Source organism: Lissotriton helveticus, chromosome 4_1 (assembly GCF_964261635.1).
Source record: "Lissotriton helveticus chromosome 4_1, aLisHel1.1, whole genome shotgun sequence".
NCBI classification, from domain to species: domain Eukaryota; kingdom Metazoa; phylum Chordata; class Amphibia; order Caudata; family Salamandridae; genus Lissotriton; species Lissotriton helveticus.
The window spans coordinates 583,733,132-583,750,863 of record NC_136063.1 but is presented as its reverse complement, the minus strand read 5'-3'; the positions used below and the strand labels follow the sequence as shown (position 1 = coordinate 583,750,863).

Genomic DNA, 17,732 nt, shown 5'->3' with positions numbered 1-17,732 from the left:
TATACAGTTGAAGTTCAACCCCAGAAGAACAGGACCCGTTAACTCCCCCACCAATTTCTGTGATAGCTGTGTAAAAAAGGTAGACTGTTCAACATTGGGGGCATATATGCTTTCTAGTGTGATGTCCCGCCCATCAAGTCGCTTCATGACCACTGTAAATCTGCTCTCCCTATCGATCACCTGCCTAACACATTGGAATGGTACCCCTGCCCGCACACAAATCAAGGTCCCACTGGCATAGACCGAGTAGGTAGTGTGGAACACCTGCCCCCTCCAATGACGCCGTAGTGCCATCCCCTCCGCCTTTGTCAAGTGAGTTTAATGAAGCAGTGCGATTTGCACTCCTCGCCGTACTAGGTAGGCATGTATTTTGTGTTGCCGACACATAGTGTGTATCCCCCTTACATTCCAAGACATAACTTTAAGTCCTATGGAGGTGCCCATGGATCCAACTCATGCACGCTCTCTTCTAAAATCCCCTTAGCGCCATGTCTGACCCTCCCCCATCCCACCCAACCTTCAACCTTTACCCAACTCCCACACCCCAGGACAGGCACACAAGAACAGGTTCCCATCCAAACCAAGATGTTCATACAACGAACTGTAACTAGGAGGTAACGTGTGACTCGCGCACAGTGCCCCCAGAACCCCCCCGACACCCCCCTTCTTAGGAACATAGACAGTCAGTCAGTCAGGTCCCCGGCATTCTTGGAGGCTCATCTCCCGCCGTGCTGCCCCTCATCAAACTGGCCCCTGAGCTCAGTAAGCACAACAGACATCGTACCAGTTGTCCCGCATACCCTCTGCAGCCCCATCACCCAAACATCCCATTTGCTGTCTATGGGGTGACGTCCGGCATTTCCATGTCCAAGAGACCTTGGGCGCTACCTGATCTTTGGCTCTCTGTTCCACTCTTCTCAATTTCCGTATCATTACTAGCCGGACTAACCACGCCCGGCTGATAGCCTCCACCGCCCGAACTGCACTGTCTCGCTCCTGGCGCTGATTCACTGGAGATGTAGGGCTCCACATCGGCGGTGTATCCGCCAGTCGTTCTCGTGGCGAGGCCGCCCGAGGGGCGCGCATAGCCGCGCCACCGCGACCCTCCAGCCAGTCCCATGCTGCCTGCAGTGTAAGAAAGAAGTGTTTTTCCTCGTCTGCAGTCTCCCGCAGGCGAGCCGGAAATAGCATGGCTTAGGGGAGATGGAGCTGATGCAGCTTTCGTTTAACAGCCAGAAAGGATGACCGTTGACGCTGGACCTCCCTGGTGTCGTCCAGGAATATCAGCACCTTGCTGTTTCCTATCTGCAAATTCTGTTGCTCTAGAGCCCTCTGTAGGATAAAGTCCCGTCGCGATAATATAACAGTCTAGCCACCATTGGTTGAGGTGGAGCTCTAGGTTTAGGTGGGCAAGCCGGGACCCCGTGTGCCCGCTCCAGTGCGTAAAATGGGGATAGGCCCTCTGGTGCTACCTCTGTTCTCAGCCAGGTTTCCAAGAACTGGACCGCATCTGCCCCTTCCTCACGCTCCGGGACTCCCACTATGCGGAGATTGTTGCACCGCGACCGCCCGTCACTGTCCTCCTCTCTTACTTCCAGCACTTTGACTCTATGCGTTAACTCATTCAAAGATTCACGCAGGGCAGTCACGGTATCCGGGATGTCCTTCAGATTGGTTTCATGGGTCGCCACTCTCTCCTTGAGCTCCCGGTGGTCGTCCTTCAGTAGGGTGAGATCCGAGCCAATGGCGTCCATCCTCTTCTCTAGGGTCCGGCCGTCCCGCTCTCCGTCTCCCAACGTCGCCATCCTCGTCCTCCGTGTGCTGCTCGGACTCGTCTAAGCGTAACACCTCAAATGCCTTTTTCGTTGACACCCTGCTCATTGTGATAGCCGCACGCGGCTGTAACCAGCTGCGCCAGGGAAGTCCAAGGTCCCACTCCTCACCAGCAAGGCACCGCAGTCCCCTGGTAGCTCTCCGTAAACCGCAGCCTCAGACGCCACTCCGACCTCGTGCTGCACCAATCCGTCTGTCGCCAGACCACTTCGACCAGGTCCCTCTGTCCTTCATGGGTTTGTGCTGCGCCCCCCGCCACCAATGCAGGACTCCTAGGGCAAGATCTTTACCCCTGCAGTCGCTCTCCGGACCTGTGCTGGACCCCACCGCAAGTGCATTCAGTAGGGCCGTGCAGGTCAGTGATTGTCGTCCAGCCACCCCCGTCTGCCGTGTGTTAACACCCCTCAGAGAAGACTCGTGTTGTGGGGCTGCCGAATACCAATCATGAATTCCCTATGCAGCGGCTCTGGTATGCAGCCTGCTAGGTGGTGGCCCCGCTCGCCACCTGTCCGATCCCACCACAAGTCCGCCACAGGCCCAGCAGCTCCAAAATGTACCACCAGCACTATGCTGGTCCCACTGTCTCTCAGGCCGCAGACACCTCGTGCAATCGCCCTCTAGAGTCACCAGCCAATGGATCCCCCAGCCTGGCGTTCCAGCCTCTCTTTCGCTGCCCCAGTCCACCCGCCAAAGGATTATGCAGGGGAGTCCCACCTTGTTCTCCCCCTCCGTCGCCCAAGCCGGGCAGTCTGTGGGAAACTCACCCACCCCAGGAGCAGCAGTCGCCGCCGCCAGCTATGGCCACTCTTTTTAGCCCCCTCCGCCGCAGACAGACACAGGGGGGATGAGCAGCCACCGCTGCAGGCGCAGGCAACAGCGCCACCAGAATCACCCAGAGGTCCAGTGTGCAGTGAGGGCGGCGCGTTGCCGGAGCGAAGCAGGGACCAAGAGCACACCCCACCTCACAACTCCGGGGAGGCAAACGGCAGAAACCTGGGCGGCAAGACGCAGGTCGGGGCCGCAAGCTTTGCCCCCCTCCTCAACTCTGGGCCACTCCGCAGTCTGCTCCGGTCCGCCCCGGACCACTTTCCACCAGGCGCCAACGTCTGGGCCAGGCTCAAGGGCTCTGCAAGCGCAGGTGAGTGTCACTCAGCTCGGCGATCAGAACAACGATCCACGCCGGGTCTCAAATGGCGCCGACTGTGTCTCGGGCTCCGCTATTTTGTAGTCAGGCATCCGCTGCCAGCCAGCCAGGGAATAACTGCCCACTCCCGCCACCTCGCAATGCCTCCTTACTGCGGGGATCCGGGTAATCCGCATACTTCTCTCGGGTGGCTTCAATGAGGGCCGTAGACGCTCCCGGGGCACCCACTGACTGCGGCAGGCGCCGCCATAGTCAGGCGTCTGTTCCTCCGCACGGAGCCTCCATTTTGAGTCTCGTCTCAGCGGCCTGCAGCAAGAAAGGGAAAAAACGTGTTCTTCTTCCCTATCGCCCTCGCCGATGTCCCGATCTCGTCTCAAAGCGGGCACCGGCTATTCCGCCACTAAATGCAGTGCCGGGCCCCAGATTAAAAGTCAGGATCAGCTGGTATGGAGGGCAGCCGCGGAGGAGCTCCGGAGTCCGCTGCTGCTCACATCGGTGCTTAAGCCACGCCCGTCCCAATTTGCTTTGTCTATTTGTTTTGTTAGTGTGTTCACTTCCTCTTTATATTTTTCATACTCTTCTTGTGCAATATCAATTAATTGCCTGATCATATTATTGGAGGCTGAGTGTAAATTGTCTTCCCATCTTTTGATTTGATCTTGCGAGGTTGTGTCTGTAGGTGGAAAGATCAAAATTCTAAGATACCTCTTACTTTGTCATTTTGACAGTCTTTATAGAGGACGCTATTCTTTGACTAAATGACCATTGACTTATCAGAACCCAACAGTCTTCACAAAGAGGTAAAAAAATAACCTCCGTCTGTGACAAATGAATGCAATTTCACATGGTGAATAGTAAACTATTTATCTTCTCTATATTTCATTTCTGAATTTTCCTTTTCACTTTATGTCATATTCCTTTGTCTCTCCACTTCCATTCTCCAGTGCAGTACCATCTACAAATGTTCATGATATTAGCTCTTCAAGTCTTCCATAACCTCTTGAGTATACTATTTTCATACACTTCCCTTTTGTGCACCTTCGAGAACCTTCTATATAGAAAATGCATTTGTGGAAATCACGGGTCACTAGAGGTGTGTTACAAAGAACTACAAATAATTTTTCTTTTTATTAAAATCCTGTTTTAACATTAAATATACAGCTTTGAGAAAGCCCGCCGCATAAGCATTGTGAGGGGTGAAACATGTGTTGACTGGCAATGAGTACTGAGCACAAAGCAATACAGGATAACTAACTTGCAAATAACAAGCACCAAATAAAGAAATTCAATCAACAACAATCATAGTCAATTGACTTTTCTTCCTATCACTGTATTAAATCTGGTATTGAGACCTAAGCAAAAATTATCCAGGAAAGCAGGACACTGTATAGCAATACTCTTCAGTGATGTTCGTAAGTGTTGAATAGCCCTGCCATTTGCTGGATCCTAGAGCCAAACAAAAAGAATGACAAAACCTGTTCTCATGGGAAGACATTTAGAGATTAAAGTAATTTTCTCCATGCTAAATTAGCTAAATTTGTGTTTTTTCACTACAAAGTTTGTGAATGTCTTTACAGAGTCGACAATTGGAATATTTAAAGAAAAAAGAATAAAGAATGCTAATGTAACAATACACACAGTATCAACAAGAGGCTGACAATGGACATGATCATTATCACCAATATCCCATCACACCCAGGAGAAGCAGCTACCACAGTATTCTTTTTAGTGCCCTTTAAACAAAATCCCTAAACACTAACCTCTGCTTTATCGTCATTATTTTAATTGGAAACACTTTTTAAACATATACTTTCGATCAATCCGTGTTTTACTAGTAATTCCTAGCTGGATTTTCAGCTTTCCCTCACAGAAATATTCTCTTTTTATGAACTGCCCTTAATGCTGCAAAAAGAAGACTGAAAAGGATCCATTTGCTTCATCCATTGTCCTCTTAGCAGATGTCACACTGTGTAAGAAAATGTTTTTGGTTCCAAAATGTCACACTCGACAGTGAAGGAAAGAGAAAATAAGTTCCCTTCACAGTAGGCAAGAAGAAGATAGTAAGTGCATAAAAGTGGAGAAATTGTTATTGGAAAAATCAGGAGGGACCAGGAAGAGCTTTTTGACCAGGAGATTTTTGTCCCCTTGGATGACCGTATGAAAGGAGGTCCGTAAGGAGGCATTTTGGTGAAGAATCGTTAATTTTCTGGTCAGGATGCTCACCATTGAGGAATCATTTAATGTTTAAGAGCAAACAGACTTTGTGTTGAGACTTTGGGCATTAAACCACAGCATAAAAGACTTAGGGCCTCTTCGTTGTGAGTATTCCAATGAGGCAACGGAGCACCAGTGTTGTAATTTCCAGGGTCTCCTTTTCTAGTGCCTCACCAGACTCCATCTCAAACACCAATTGCAATTGCTCTTGTGGTGGCTTCTACTGTCCCACTTTCATCTGCTATAGTTCCTTCAGAGATGACTTCTCCATAAAAAGGCGCCACTGCAACTTTCAAATGTTTCTTCACATTGGGGATCCACCACTCTGAAGAGAAAATCTTCTACTCCATTGAAAGAAATATCAAGAGAAGTACCATGCTTAAAGAACTTGCTCTCCAAAAGGGAGGAAACAACTAAAAGGCCCTACTGTCATTAGTGTTTTCCCTACTCTTCTGTGTATGTGTAGGAAAATTTAACTCTTCTTCAGATGTAGCAGATACACTAGTAGATTGATATGCTCACCTTTGAAAGTCCTGAAGTAAAAGTAAACCTCTTTCTCAAAAAACATCTGTGGAGAGGCTCCACCCCCTGAAAGGGAAAGCAGAATTTAGAAAAAACAAAAATGAATTCAGGCCCATCCTCGACCTATAGAATGTGAATTAATGAATAAAAAAGAAAAAACTTATAGTGTTAGGCAGAGGTAGTAGGTGGGGAATGGAAATGTGTGTGGTGTTTAGAGGTACTGTGGGGCCCTTTGTAGTAGTGTGACTAGTCAATGCTTATGACTTGAAATGTAAATACTTTTTAAAATCAGTTTTACAGATATGATTATGACCTTAATGAAGATTTCCATTAAGACGAAATAGGATTAAATGTAAGTAATCTTTCTTCTTTTGCAGGTTTGTGCTGTATCTATAAATACACTATCCTTAATTGAACAACTGAAGACAGAAAACCAGGTAATCCTACACCTAAATGTTAGTTCAAAAGTTTTTAATGTACGATTGACCAATGAGCAAATTAATTTGCACACTACCAAATTGTGCAACAAGATTTGACAATATTTAAATGTTACTATTGCAACAAAGTGATGTTTATAACCTTTATACGATTTCCAACTAAAAGTACAAAAGTGTTTTTTTTTTTAAATTAGTGTAGGTTTGACTAATTTGATTGAGTTAGTGGAGCACTGTTAACTAGGGTTGGTGCAATTTAGTTGTGCAACTAAGCAATCCTTTAAACTGCAGCATGCATGTGGCATTATATTTCCGTGAGTTTCTTTTAATGGTAAGAGGAGCTGAAATGTGAGCCACATTAGAGCAACTTGCATATCAGGCCTTCAACTGACCAATTATAAACTATCACAATTTGACCAATATTTATTTGACCCTCCTTCGATATTGTAACAAGCTTTACTCTCCTCATGGCCCCTCACCTAACTCGTCCTCTTTAGCCTCTGTAATCCTCCCTTCTGCTTACCCTCCTAATAGTTTGACTGCTCTTCCACTTCCAGAGAAGCTTAATCCATGGCCACTCTACGTTATCAAGGAACTCCTTTTCATCCTCTTCTTGACTTACCGTACACCATCCATGCTCTTCTGCCACTTTCTCCCAGCATTTATACCCACTTGTCATAGTAAAGATATTTTTCATCTGCAGCTTTCTTCTTCCAGATCCTCCCTCCTCTGTCTTCTCTCCCCTCCTTCCTCTGTCTTCTTCCTCTCACTCCTCTTCTACTTTTCCACTTCAAGCATTCCTCTCTCCTCCAGCCTAAGATGCTCCAGGCTACATATTTAGCTGACTCTTATTCTTACCCTCAACCCCACTTGCCTTTGTGTACTATGTTCTTTGCTACTCCTGTACATACTATTTCCCCCCGAATTCAACTTCCTTTTCATGTCTACTTCAATTACATTCTTTTTTGATGTTTCTGCATTTTTGCACAAGCTGTCAGGAATGCATTTTCTCTTGAATGGACTCTTGTTGTTTCTCTCTTACGCCCCCCTCATTGATAGGTAAAATGTCCGAAAGTGCAGCAGGATCCTAGTCTTACTGCTATACTAGCTGCTACAAGAAGCAACATGGAACCTCGTTTCCATAGAGTGTGATCCTATCTTTCTTTTTTTGTCATAATTCTTCATATTACATTTTTCCATCAACAATTGTAGGACCACTGTTTCGTTTTGCAATGCTATTTCCAGAAACAGTTTTAGATTTGTGTCAGTGGTACTGTTTGCGTATTGATCTCCAGTTTTCCCTTAACAGACCCTCCCCCCTCCGCTCCCCCATCCAAACAAATAATAACTCAAGAATTAAGCAAAAATAAAACAAGGTACTCAATCGGAGTGTCCAGAGCTGAATAGTGTTATCAACATTTGTTCAGGTGGTGGGGTGTATTGTTTCTGGTGTATCACAAGGGTGGTGTTCAAAATTGGAAGCGGTGTAACGCTTGTGTCCTTGATGGGCATGTTATTAGCGGTAAACCCTTCGAGAGATAACTAGTTAGGGACCCTTACGTGTATACGAAGTTTTTAAAACTGTCCCTAAAAAATCACTCATCCGTTCCCTAGTGATCGCTTGCCAGAGACGAGCATGCCACTGAGTCAAGGTTGGAGCATCATGTTTCTTCCAGGCAGCTGCCACTGCCATCTTTGCTGCTCCTACACATAGCCACAAAATGCCTTTATCTGCCTTTATTTGGTGTTTCAAGGAGTCTGATCTAAGCCCCAGCAGTGCAAAGATTAGTGTGTCTGGTGTCAGGTATCCCAGGATTTCTTTAATTTGAGCTAATATTTCCAAACGGAGCAGATGAATGGTCGGGCAATCCCGTCAGATGTGGCGGAAGTCACCTAGGAACCCACCACCCTTCCAGCACAGGTCTGATGTGTTTGGAAAGCATTTTTTCAGTTTTGTGGGATATAAGTACAAATGATACAGAATTTTATAGTGTGCTTCTCGGAGACTTAGTGAGTGGTTTTGTTTGTGTATGTCCTTCCAGAGTGCATGCCAGTCTCCATCTGAAATGCTGTGGCCCAGGGATCGTTCCCAAAAAGCGATATGACGGGGTGGTTGTGAGGGTATTGTACGTAATAAGGGATCATACAGAAAGGTGAAATGCCCTTAGTGCCGTTGGTTCTCTTCACAAAACTCTGTAGTGGGGTGAGTTTGCTTGTGATTGCGTCTCTAGTTTCTGGTTGTAATGCCCAATGCCTTAGTTGTTGGTAGAGAAAGAATTCCCCCTTCAAAAGGTTGAATTCTCGCTGGTAGTGTGTGAAGGTGAGTATGTCTGTGTTATGAAAGAGATGTAACAGGATCAGGCACCCTCCCTCCCTCAAAGCATCAAATGGTCCCGGCAACAGTCCCGAGGGGAACGCTGGATTGTAATGAATCTGGGTGAAGGGGGAGGGGAAGGTCGCCTATGCTGTCTTCTAGAGGACTTCATCCCATACCCTCATGACGGTTCTAGTTGATGTGCTAAGGTAAGCGTTGGTAGGGTGCTCAGCTTTCGATTTCCATAGTAGATCCCAGATGACCCTTCCAGCTATTGCCCTGTCCATATGTAGCCCATGCTTGTCTGACTTCCTCTGGGACCACTCTATGATAAACCTGGTTTGTGCCGCCTTATAGTGTAGAGCCCATCTCTTGAGGTCAGTCTTCAGTGTATTTAATAGTGGTGGATAATTAGCCTGAAATAATTGGGAGAGCTTAGGTGTCAATTTAATGCTACGTACGTAAAGCTTTTCTTAGCCCATTGAAAGGGTGTTGTGCGAATGAGAGTCTCCATCTCTCCTTCTGGGAGAGTTGAGTTTAGAAGGAAGGACTTTAAGAGATTTATACAGAAACCTACGACCCCTTCAAATAGTCTCACTTCAGTTTGTAGGGCGTTCAGTGAGTTTTGTGGATCTGTCATGGGAAGCAATATGTCATCTTTGAATAGGGAGATTTTATGATCTTCCGCCCCAAAGGTAATCCTTTAGACTGATTGATTGGCTCGTATCATTCCTGCTAAGGGTACACATCTCAAGGCAAAGGGAAGGGGTGAGAATGGGCATCGCTCTCTAGTGCCTCTTTCCAGTCTAAAAGGTTCCATACTTGCGCCATTTACCAGGAATCTCGAGCTAGGCGAGGTGTAGTTTGCCTCGATCATAAATGTCTTGCAAAAACCAAAGCGTCTGAGAGTAGCGAAGAGAAAGGCCCAATCCACATGGTCGAACGCTTTCTCAACGTCTCGACCGAGCATGACCGCTGGGATTCCTTTTTTGGTTGCTTTTTCTATGAGATGGAGGACTCTTCTTACATTATCGTGGGTCTGCTGCCGCTAAGGAACCCCAATTGGTCTGGGTGAATTAACTTGGGCATTAGGTCTTCCATTCGAGAAGCCACTATCTACGAGTAGAGCTTGGCGTCAAGGTTGAGAAGAGCTATGGGGCGGTAGGAGCTACATAGTGTCCGATCTTTCCCAGCTTTGGGGATAACTGTGGTAAGCACTTCGCTCATAGATGTTATGACTTTGTCAACTTTGGCAAAATGGTTATACAGTGCAGTCAGGTGCGGTATCAGTTCCGCACTGAATGTTTTATAGAAGAGTGGACCCGGGGGTTTTAAAAGTCTGAGGGAGCCTATGGCTTGCCTTACCTCTTCCTCGCTTATGGATGCTATTCACCTATCATTCTGTTTGGATGTAAGTTTTAGCAGGTCTGTTTTATCGAGCTATTCTGATTGGGAATGAGGGTCTGTGGGTTTAGCTGGATATAGTGACTTGTAAAATTTCCCAAAGATGTCCGCCTTCGGTGATCTGACTTTTTTGTGTCGCCCATAGGGCTGTGTATATTGCTCATGTATTATTTTTCCCTTTTTAGGTCTCGCCTGGCGAAAGCAACGCATGCGCTGCTCTCGCCATAGAGAGCACCTTTTGGAATCAATTCAGCGGAGGGCTTGTATGCGCGCAACTGCATGAACAAAAATGGCTGCTCTTGCGATGTGTCAATAGCAAACAACAGCTTGCACATGTCCGTAGTCCGTAGGGACTGTGGACAGTCCCATGCCATTTTGTTGCTATAGCAACGGAAATGCCGCTTCGCGTGTGCTTTTTTTGTTTGCTGTCAGTGCCCCCGGGGCACAAGCAGGCATCCACTTCGGTGTTTTGTTGCGATCAGCTGTCCTGCAGTTCCCCCGGAGCTCAAGCAGGCTTCCACTTTGGTGTTTTTGCTGCGATCAGCTTGTTTTCAAGAGGTGTGTCTTCAGCTAAGTTACAACGAACAACACATTGTTTTTTAAGCGCAATGTAAACAAGCGTGTGCATTGCGCGAGAGCTTGTTTTAAATGTATTGTGCTTTTTCTAAATTCTTTGGATTACATGAGGTTGGGGAGAACTAAAGCTGTGTCTAGCCCCGACCTGAAAACAGAAGGGCAGTGCAAAAAAACAAAACGGAGATAAGGCAGTAACATCATCAACACGGTTTACTACCTTCCAGCAGTACAGAAGGACTAGACCTTCATCATGCATGTTCGGATAGTCAAATTTAGGACAGATAATGAGCTTGTGTATGTTCTTGAAGTGTTGTTTGTGGCAACTCGTAATTGACAAATATTTGCCCGGCCTGTGGTGCAGCTCACCATGCCTTTATGATCGGGGAGGGGTCGGGGAAGTGGGCGTGTCGCACATGACATGCGCACCATTTGAAAGCGGATCTCCAGAGATCACGTAGTTGCTCAGTAGCTGCTTTTAAAGAAAGTCAGGTACAGCTCCCTTCCACAGCACCTGCTTGCATTCATCACTAGCGCGAGATAAGGGGCGTGGCCTTAGAGGTGAAGCTGCGTGGACAAACAGCGAACTGAGTGACTGTATTGTCTTGCCCCCCTCGGGGACACCAGCTTCTGCAAACAACAGGCATTTGTCGTTTTAGCTTCAGTCATGTCTCGTCTCAAGATTGCCCCACCCCCGTCTCCTCCCGACCTTTCAGGCTTCCAACAGGTGGCTCTTCATAGTGTGCTTTTGTGGCCAGCTACAAGTTCTAATGGAGTACATCTCTGAAAATAGTCACAGAATGCTATGAGATAAACACAAGTGAAACAAGCATTTGCAATGCAATAGGTCTCGCATTTACGCAAGTTTAAGCTATTGGCATTGTTAAAAACAAAAATAAAAGGTATTGTTATTTGCAATGTCAATAGCTCAAACTCGCGCAAATGCGAGACTTATTGCATTGCAAATGCTTGTTAATCTGAGCTGGTGTTCCAAATGTGCTCCCACGTTGTTGCCCTGTGTGTATATTTGTTTTAGTCTTAGAAGCGTCATCTTGATGCTGTTTGCATGAATTGCGTTTAGTTTTCCCTTAGCTGTTGTAACTTTTCGCTGAAGGCTTAGAGAGAGGGCTGTCTTGTTCTCCTGTTCAAGAGTAAAAAGAACTGTCTCTAGGTTAGGCGTTCATTGGTCCACTGTCTATTTATTTCCACCTTTGCCGCAATACAATGACCCCTCAGGACTGTTTTAGAGGCATCCCAATTGCTAGAGGGCGTCATATCTTGGGGTTCGTTCATTTGAAAATATTCTTTTATAGTGTTACGGAGGTCATCTCTAGGCAGTAGCAGCTGGGGAAAGAACCATCGCACCCATGCTCCGCCACACCATCAACCGCTCCCTGGCGACCGCCTCGTTCCCCGACGACTGGAAACACGCCGAGGTGAACCCCCTCCTAAAGAAACCCTCAGCGGACCCCACCGACCTCAAAAACTACAGACCCATCTCCCTGCTCCCATTCCCAGCGAAAGTCATCGAGAAAGCCATCAACAGCCAACTCGCCACATTCATTGAAGAACACAACATCCTCGACTCCTCCCAATCCGGCTTCAGAAAAAACCACAGTACGGAAACCGCCCTCCTTGCCGCAACAGACGACATCCGCACCCTACTGGACAAAGGAGAAACAGTAGCCCTCATCCTCCTCGACCTATCAGCGGCGTTCGACACAGTCTAACACCGCACGCTAAAACGCAGACTCTACGACGCAGGAATTCAGGGCAAGGCCCTCGACTGGATCTGCTCCTTCCTCTCCGGCAGAACGCAGCGGGTCAGACTCCCCCCTTTCCTCTCGGACCCCACACCTACCACCTGCGGAGTCCCTCAGGGCTCCTCCCTCAGCCCGACGCTCTTCAACGTCTACATGGCTCCACTTGCCCCCATCGTCAGAACCTACGGACTCAACATCGTGTCATACGCAGACGACACCCAGCTCATCCTCTCCCTATCCAACGAGCCCAACACCGCCAGACGCAACTTTCGAGAAGGCATGGAAGCCGTCGCCAAATGGATGAAAAACAGATGCCTACAACTAAACACCAACAAAACAGAAGTACTCATCATGGGCCAAAACCCCGATGCCTGGAGCGACACCTGGTGGCCCACCGCCCTCGGAAACCCGCCAACCCCCACAGACCACACACGCAACCTGCGAATCATCCTGGACTCCGAGCTCAAAATGGACCGCCAGATCAACTCTGTCTCATCTTCCTGCTTCCACACCCTCCGCCTCCTTCTTAAGACCTTGAAATGGATCCCCCTCGAACACCGAAAGACAGTCACTCACGCCCTGGTCACCAGCAGACTCGACTACGGCAACGCACTCTACGCCGGAATAAACAAAAACCTCATCCGCAAGCTACAGAACATCCAGAACGCCGCCGCAAGACTGGTCCTCAACCTGCCAAAACACTGCCACATCTCCCAGCACCTGCGCACACTCCACTGGCTCCCCGTCGAGGCGAGAATCACTTTTAAGATGCTCACCCACGCACACTAGGCCCTCCACGGCACCGGACCAGCATACCTGACCAGCCAACTCAAATTCCACGCACCCCAAAGGACCCTACGAATAGCCCAGCTCTCCTACGCCGTGGTTCCCCGCACCAGAAAGACCAGATCGAGAGGCCGCTCCTTCTCCTTCCTCGCGGCCAAAGCATGGAACGCCCTTCCGCTCCACCTCAGACAGACAACATCGCTCCCCATCTTCGCAAGAAACCTCAAAACCTGGCTCTTCGACAGACCCCCTCCTTGATGGAATGAAATCGGCACCCCCCCACCCCTAGCGCCTTGAGACCCTTACGGGTGAGTAGTCGCGCTTTAACAAACCCCTGATTGATTGATTGATTGTATATTTGGGTGTGGGGTCTCTCCATTCGAGAGAGGCAGTCACCAGTGCATGGTCAGAAATGGTGCTAGAGCGAATGTCTACAGTGCATACCTCGCTCTGAAGTGTTCGGTTCATTAAGATGTAGTCTAATCTCAATATGTGCGATGTATGTCTGAGAAGAATGTGTAATCCCTATTTGTCGGGTGAGTCTCCATCCATGTATTGATCAAGCCCATGTCCTGTATTGCGTGTTTCACCTCCTTCGAAAAGCTTCCTGGTTGGGATTTGTGAGGGGGTGTGCTGTCTGTCCCCGAGTGCCATGTGAGATTGAAATCCCACATGAGGATTATCTTCCCTTTCGCGAAGCTTCCCAAGAGTGTCAGTCTCTTTATTATGAAGGCCAGCTGGTTAGAGTTTGGGGCATAACTACTCTCCCCTCTTTGTCTGTCTTATAACCTTCAGGTTGAAATTTCAACGTTGAGTGGAACAGCAATGCAACCCCATTGTGCTTGGTGGGACTGGATGATTGATATATAAGAGGATAGCTTTTGTGTCGTAATCAATGGTCCTGTGACCTTTTCAGGTGCGTTTCTTGTCGGGCGACTATATTGTAATGATCATCTGACAGATATTTCCAGACTTGTGGCGTTTAGTCGAGGCATTCAGTCCTCTCACATTCCATTTTAAGGCCTGGACTACCATTCCCCAAATTAGGGCTGAGCCCCAATCGGGTGAATCCTGTTCTATGCCCGTGGCCATTTGTTGCCATGGTCACCCCCTTCATCCCTTTCATCCTCCTGCCCTCTTGCCCACCCCACCCCATAACACTTCCCCTGCCTTCTTTTCATGTGTCTGTTGGTTTCTGTGTATTCCTGCCTGTTGAGTATCTAAAAGAAGAAAAAAAAGAACTACCCCCAGATTAAACATTCAGGGACAACTGTTCTCTGTGTTAACGTAAGGTAGGTGTTGGTTTTGGTTGTATGGGGCTACTAGGTTCATCATCTCTGCCTTGGCTATGTTGTCGCTGTTGTAGCATGGGTCCATTTTCTGCTTCCTCTAATTCCAGGTAATAATCGGCCCGGTCCCGGTCCCACTGTCCATGTAGTTTGATAAGTCTATGGCGCATAACTTTAGTCATTGTGAGTGTTGGGTCTTGTGTTTAGTGTAGGTCCTGTGTGGTTCAGGGCTTTTGTATTTTCCTGTTTGTTTTATCTTTTCTTACCTTCATGTATGCGGAGTGTAATCGTCTCATCCTGTTGCAGGATTGCTTGTGTAGGCAACGCGTATATAAACCGCTGCATGCCTCCACTTACTTACTTGGGTTTGATTCCGGTTTACGCCGCCCGAAGAACTGTAACCTGCATCGTTCTTGGAGACACCCTGCTTCCAGTGTGATTTTGCTTGGATATTGACTTGAGGACTCTGTTTTCCTGCATCGTTGTTTTTTTTTTTACCCTTGCCATTTCTCCTGCCTGTACCTTTTTGTGGATTGCAACTGTTGATTTGGACATTGGATGATACGAAGTTACGGGTGGTTCTCTTCCAGGGGATCCTCATAAATAGTCATAAGCACTGAATATTCCCACCCACGTGCGGTGACCCCGCAAATTATATAAAAATATATATGTAAATCACATATAAATAGCTCCACATATATGTATGCATATATATAATTTTTTCTCACACCAATGCAGCCCCAAAAATGAGGCTAAACAATGTAAATACTCATACATGCACTGAATTAGCAATGAAATAAAAAACACATTAGGTCAAATAGCCCTTGAACTCTGTGTTTTATTGAGCAAAACACTCATAAATTCTGAAAATTGTTAATAAATAGACATTGTTAGCCCACAGGCTGGATTGTAAAGCAATATCACAGAAAATGAAACCATTTTCAACAAAAACTGGCACCGTGCCTTTAAGGCAGCCATGCCCCCTGGCTTACCATCATGCCTCAGGGGTGAAAGTTAGGTCAGTTGTTCTTTCCGGCTCCTCCAGTCAGGACCCTGGTTTAACAGCTCATACCTTTTTTTGGCTTTCTGTCAAAAATATTACTGATTTTCCTCAATTTTTACTTTCACTCGACGTCTTTTAGGCTTAGAGTGTCAGTGCTACCTTTTTTGACTTTCAAAAAAGGAATATTTTTGTCAAAATTCCTTCTCTCTTTGACACCTGCCCTTTCTGTGGGAAGAAGAAGGCCAGGACTGATACACACCCTGTGTGTATCCTCTGTCTCCTTGAGACACACTCAGCAGATTCCTGTGAACACTGCAAGAATCTTTCTAGGAGAACCCTCAAGGTCAGAATCTAGGCCCAATGGCAGCCTAGATTCTGCACTTAACAATCTCCTACTGGGGAGGAGCCAAGATGGCGGACTGACCGGACGTGTGAGCTCCCGGCTCCGCAAGCCGTCTGCCGTTTTTCAGAAATCCTGGCATTTATATGCACCTACAACGTGTGCGACTAGGGCCGCGAACGAATCACGGCTCCCAGCGTTCTTCCGACATCCCCGCCGGCTGTTTTGGCTGAAGATTTGCGGAGTTTCCCGACTTCCGACTCTGCCCCCTGGCTCTGCCCAGATCGTCGCCGCCGGACGCTGCTGGTCGTGTTCCGGGGGACGTGTTGGGGCAGGGCTGGAGCTTATACTACTGTAGCCGGCGGTGGAGGTGGGCTGACTGGAATACCTTTCATCGGCGACGGAGTGGGTCCCTACGAGGCTGTAGCCGTGCAGGCGACATTTCCTTTGTTCTGCGGCCGGTGGTCTGAGCTGCCTCCATCTTGGGGCGCCCCCTCCGCCGTGTGCCATCCCCATTGACTGACTCCGAGGGGGCTTTCACACCGCGCTGGCCTCGGACTACGAGCCGTGTTTCCTTTGGTGACCCTGCCTAACGTCCCTTCTGGTTATGGAGTCGCCCCCCCCTCTCCGCTGTGGGCTCATTGCGGGGGTGATATTGACGCCGGACTACCGCACCGACACAGCGGTCGCTTCTGTCTCCCCGGTCCGTGCTGCCCTGCCTCACTGCAAGCTTGAGGGTGCTCCGGTGGCGTCACTGCGCACTTCTACCCGGCCGATGTCGGGGAATGATCTGACTTATGGCGATATCCTGACAGCCCTTGCAGATCTAGGGGCGACTTGGCAAAGACACGCCTGTGAACTGGAGCGGAGGATTGACGGTGTGGTGCCTTACGGGGAGCGATTGTGGCTGGCTGGCCCACTGGTGCCTCTCATTTCTCCTGCGGTGGATACAAGGTTGCACAATGAGACTACTGTGGAGCGTTCTGTCCTTGGCTACAGTGTCGAGGGTTCCCTTTTTGACGAGGCTACAGTTGCGAGGTCTCCTTCCACTCCGAAACTTGAGACTTTGCCTCTACGAGTGCTGCGGGGGCTTTCTCTACATTGTTGGACTGTTTGCCTACAACGAACGCTCGTCAACTTGGACACAGTGATGGTCGGTGTTTGGGAACACTCATTTCCTCTGCTTCTTCTATTCCGTGGGCGGCCATCTTGCTCCTTTTTTTTGCCTGCGGTGCGCTCGCAGCGGCAGCCACCCTTGGAGGGGTTCCAGCGCTCCGGCCAGGGCTGATGTTGTCTCTCTCTCTGATTTGTCCTGATCGACTGGCTGTGCCCGGACTATAACGCTTATCGATATACTGCTTATGCTGCATATATGTGCTTCCCTACTTCAGACTGCAATTGCTATTAATCTCCGTGCTCTTTTTATTTTGGGGTGCACTTGATTTGTCTGATTTTTGTCCCTTTCTAACAGGATGGATGTAATGGCGGGCTGGGGGTCCGGGGACGTCTGATATTGTTGGGGGTTTCGAATTTCGTTTCTGTCCGGCGGGAGGGGACTCGGGTTGGGGCTCTCTCTTGATATACGCAGGGGCTCTATTTGGGATATCGCTTCACATTGGTGATGATGACTTTTGTATTTGCTTTGATATATTTGGTGTGTTGCTGGGGTCTGATGTTGTCAGTGGAGGCCGGGATTCGGTTATTAAGGCCCTCCTCCGGGGCGGCTCCCTTTTGATTCTTGGCGCTGTTTGGGACCTGCGCAGTCCATCCTGTTTCTGGGTATCTTCTTTCTGTTGTGTGCGGCCATTTTGTCTCTTCGTTTAGGATTGGGGCGGGACCTCCGAGGGAGACATGTTCTGGGATCCGTTTTTACGACTGGCCGGGGCTGGAGGGGAATTTTCTCGATGGACATGTGCTTGATTGGCGAGTGTGACTCGAGATGGGGCGTTTCTTCATTCTGTGTTGTTGTTCTGTATATGTCTTTCCCCATTCTCTCCTGTGTTTCATGCTGTACTATGGTATTTGGGGTGGACGGTTTATTGGTAATAGGGAGACCGGGAACATACGGAATTGGCCCTCTTATTTGCGATGGCCATGCCTGGTGGGCTTCGGT

General features: G+C 48.3%; 1 protein-coding gene across 2 annotated transcripts in view; it reads left to right on the top strand.

The window, feature by feature from the left end:
- MCMDC2 (minichromosome maintenance domain containing 2) overlaps positions 1 to 17,732 on the top strand; it is a 1,264,730-nt gene that overhangs the window by 121,705 nt on the left and 1,125,293 nt on the right. For both annotated transcript variants that reach the window (XM_078687209.1, XM_078687210.1), the window contains exon 3: positions 6,091 to 6,150. In XM_078687209.1, the coding sequence (XP_078543335.1) occupies positions 6,091 to 6,150 (60 nt within the window). The remainder of the gene's footprint in view (positions 1 to 6,090; positions 6,151 to 17,732) is intronic.